The 3,637-nt window shown below is 63.8% G+C and overlaps 1 protein-coding gene across 1 annotated transcript in view; it reads left to right on the top strand.

The window, feature by feature from the left end:
• The window catches only part of GRID2IP (Grid2 interacting protein), a 30,394-nt gene that overhangs the window by 23,283 nt on the left and 3,474 nt on the right, over positions 1-3,637 (top strand). The window contains exons 15-20 of the mRNA XM_015565147.1: positions 232-413; positions 1,145-1,461; positions 1,495-1,548; positions 2,013-2,168; positions 2,299-2,385; positions 3,471-3,632. Of these exons, the coding sequence (XP_015420633.1) occupies positions 232-413; positions 1,145-1,461; positions 1,495-1,548; positions 2,013-2,168; positions 2,299-2,385; positions 3,471-3,632 (958 nt within the window). The remainder of the gene's footprint in view (positions 1-231; positions 414-1,144; positions 1,462-1,494; positions 1,549-2,012; positions 2,169-2,298; positions 2,386-3,470; positions 3,633-3,637) is intronic.

Genomic DNA, 3,637 nt, shown 5'->3' with positions numbered 1-3,637 from the left:
CCCCCCCCCCCCGCCCGCATTTCCCTGGCTCCGTTTCCGGCATCAGCTCACTCCCTGCAAAGGACACCTCAAAGCAGGGCCAGACCCACTGGGGGCTCCAGCCCCTTTGCAGCCCTGCAGCCCCGCCCGACACAGGGCAGGCCTCTGCTGGGGGCTCCAGGCGAGCGTGTGATTGGCCAGCAGAGGAGCGGCTCATACCTGAGAGCGGGTGATGCCCGGGGTTTATCCCAGCGCCCGAGGGGGCTCTCCCTGCGGGGGTGGGGGGGGTGGGGGCGGCAGCCCAGCTGCCCGGCTCCTCCTCACTGCGAGCCGCCCTCCCTTGCAGTTGGGGGAGGACTCTGACTATGATAAGCTGAGTGACATGGTGAAATACCTCGACCTGGAGCTCCACTTTGGCACCCAGAAACCGGCTAGTGAGTGGCCTGAGGGCCCCGCGGGACCCCCATCCCCGGGTCGCTGTGGCAACCCGCCCACTGCCCTTGGGGACAGCCCAGGGCTCAGAGCCCCCGAGGGCTGCGCTGACGTCAGTCCGTTCACTCACTGTGTCCCTGAGTTAAGGCCTCAGAGCTCAGTTTCCCACCTCAGAACGGGGAGACTGAGAGCTGGCGTCTATGGCATAGTTACTGCACGCCAGACACCCTGCACCCCCATTTCAAATCCAACCCGAGACACTGATGACTTCCTGATGAGGAAGCACAGGGGGCTGGGTGACCTCAGTCACAGAGGCCGACAGGAGGCGTCCACTGTGCCCTCCCAGCCCCTCCCCTCGCCCTCTCTGTGCCCCTCCCTGTAGTTGTTGGGGGGTGGGGAGGGGGTTGCAGGCAGCCAGGGATCCTGTGTGGACAGTGGTCCCCGATGGAAGAGAAAGGCCATGTCCACCCAGGAGGCATCTGCAAGGCCCAGAGGGGGTTGGTCCCCTCACCCGGGCAGCTCAGCCCCACCAGCCGGGGAGAGAGGACGGGGAGGGAGGTGCCGTGCATGCTGAATGCTAGGCTGGGTCCGAGAGTGCGCGAGTGGGGCCCAGAGCTGATTCAGTCTCGGCCACAGAAAGGGGGCGCCTGGGCTGTGGGGGTGGCCAACCCCCTGGGTCCTCTCACAGCAGCCTCGCCTGGCCTCCCTCGCTCAGCCATCATTTCCCTCCCAGAGCCCGTGCCCAGGCCCGAGCCCTTCAGGAAGAAGGAGGTGGTGGAGATCCTGTCCCACAAGAAGGCCTACAACACCTGTGAGGAGCAGGGGGTCCCGGGGCTGCGGGGGGCAGGGGGCGGCCGCCCTGATAGGAAACAGAAATTAGGCTGTAACCCCCTCACAGCCCCCCCCCAATATACACCTGCCATCCAGCGGGGCAGAGGCCCCTCCCAGCTCCCGCATCCTGCCAGGTCCCCCCTGAGTAGGTACGGACCGGCCCTGCATAGGTCCCGCCCTCTTGTTGGCCGGGTTCTGGTCCCCTTCCAGGCCCCTTCCTAGGTTCCTTGGCCCCATCGCCAGGCCCGGCAGGCCTTCCGCGAGGCGCCCGGCCGCCTCAGCGAGCCCGACCAGTTCGTCCTGCAGGTGCGCGGCTCCATCCCGGCTTCCTGTCCGGGGCGTCGGTCCTGCTCCACATGCGCCCCCACGCTCACACCCCTGAGTACCAGTTTACACCTTTCTCTTTTAAAAAATATGTTTATTGAGAGGAAGGGAGAGAGAGAGAGAGAGAGACATCCACATCAGTGATGAGAGAGAAGCATTGATCAGCTGCCTCCTGCACGAAGGGGGGATCGAGCCCGCAACCCGGGCATGTACCCTGACCGTGACCTCCTGATTCATAGGTCGCCGCACAACCAGCCCATTTACACCTTTATGAGCCAGGTCCATTGGGATCCAGCTAGATGGGATGCCCGTGGCCCTAGGGCCCGGCTTATTGTCCTAAGGGAACACCTGGCCCCGTGGCCAGCCAGGACCCCAGGCTGCGATGGGGCGGTGGGTCTCCTGGCGGTGCTGGCCGATGGATGACTCCGGCCCGGCCTTCGCGGCAGATGCTGTCAGTTCCGGATTACAAAACCCGCCTGCGCAGCCTCCACTTCCAGGCCACGCTGCAGGAGAAGACGGAGGAGATCCAGGCCAGCCTGGAGTGTCTGCGCCAGGCCTCCCTGGAGCTCAAGAACAGCCGGAAGCTCGCCAAGATCCTGGAGGTCAGCGCGCACCCCCTCCCTGTCACCGACCTGCCCCTCTGCCCCCTGGGGCTCCCGCCTTGGACCAGGGGGTGAGGGCCAGGGGGTGAGGGGTGGAGGAGTACCTGCCTGCCCACCTTCCTTTCCACAGTTTGTGTTGGCCATGGGCAACTATCTCAACGACGGACAGCCCAAAACCAACAAGACCACGGGCTTCAAAATCAACTTCCTGACGGAGGTGAGGAGCTTGTCTTGCTCTGCCATTGAGGTGGGGGGGGGGCGGGGGGCAGCAGAGCAGAGGAGGGAACGTCACCGTCACCACCCAGGGGGCCTTCCCCAGGAGGAGCAGCGGCTGCCCTGGGGCCAGGATGTGACTGCGGCAAAGGTTGGGGGGAGGGAGGGTGCTCCTCCACACCAAGCCTCCGGTCTGGAACTATGGGGGGCGGGGATCAGGGAGGGAAGACTCCAAGTGGAAGGGGAGCGCCCACCTGGCAGGTTCTGTACCCCCAACAGCTCCCACACTGTCAGTCCAGCCACCCCCACCCCGAGATCTGGGATCAGAAACATGAGTACCCAGCCTTCCCCCCAGTGTTCTGGGACGTCTGCCCAGGGAGCCTTTTGTCGTTTAACAAAAGAGGAAGAAAAACTTCACTTGCAGGTAGAAATGGTTTAGGACAGTGGTCGGCAAACTGCGACCCCTTGAGTGTGGCTCTTCCACAAAACACCACGTGCGGGCGCGCACGGACAGTGCGATTAAAACTTCGTGGCCACACTCAAGGGGCCAAAGAGCCGCATGTGGCTCTCGAGCCGCGGTTTGCCAACCACTGGTTTAGGATGTCTGAGGCTCAGCAGGGCCACAGACGCTTCAGAAAACCACAAGAGGGGAAGGCCTGGGAGTGATGCTCCCCTCCCTCACCCCCCCCCCATTATATAATATTGTTTTATAGGTTTTACATTTTTTACAAGTTGTGGATGTATTACTTAATTTCTCTACCCCCCCACCCCCGGGGGAGTCAGGGAGGTTTGGGCTCTGCCTGCTGACAAGGCAAACGCTTAAGGACAGAGAAACCTGGGGCCTGCCTCTCCCTGCCTAGTTCCCGGGACCCCAGAGAGCTGGGCAGGGACCTCCAGGCTCCTGGGGGGCCTGTGGCCCCCCAGCAGGTAAGACCCCGGAGGAAGGAACACAGTGGGGTTCTGAGTGTCGGAGTCGCGCTGAGGGCAGGGACTGAGGCAGGTCTGAGAGAAGCCGAGCTGGGACGCCTGGTCCCGTGTGGTCAGCAAGCTGACAGGCCTGAGGAGGGTGTGTGTTGGGGTCACTCGCAGCTGAACTCCACCAAGACCGTGGACGGGAAGCTCACCTTCCTGCACATCCTCGCCAAATCGCTGAGCCAGCACTTCCCCGAGCTCCTGGGCTTCGCGCAGGACCTGCCCACGGTGCCCCTGGCGGCCAAAGGTAGGCTGGGCGGTGGGCGGGAGGCGGGCCCTGCCTC

This window comes from Myotis davidii, unplaced genomic scaffold (genome assembly GCF_000327345.1).
Source record: "Myotis davidii unplaced genomic scaffold, ASM32734v1 scaffold399, whole genome shotgun sequence".
Taxonomy (NCBI): domain Eukaryota; kingdom Metazoa; phylum Chordata; class Mammalia; order Chiroptera; family Vespertilionidae; genus Myotis; species Myotis davidii.
Note: the sequence above shows the minus strand (reverse complement) of the source record. Positions and strands in the feature narration are given on the sequence as shown.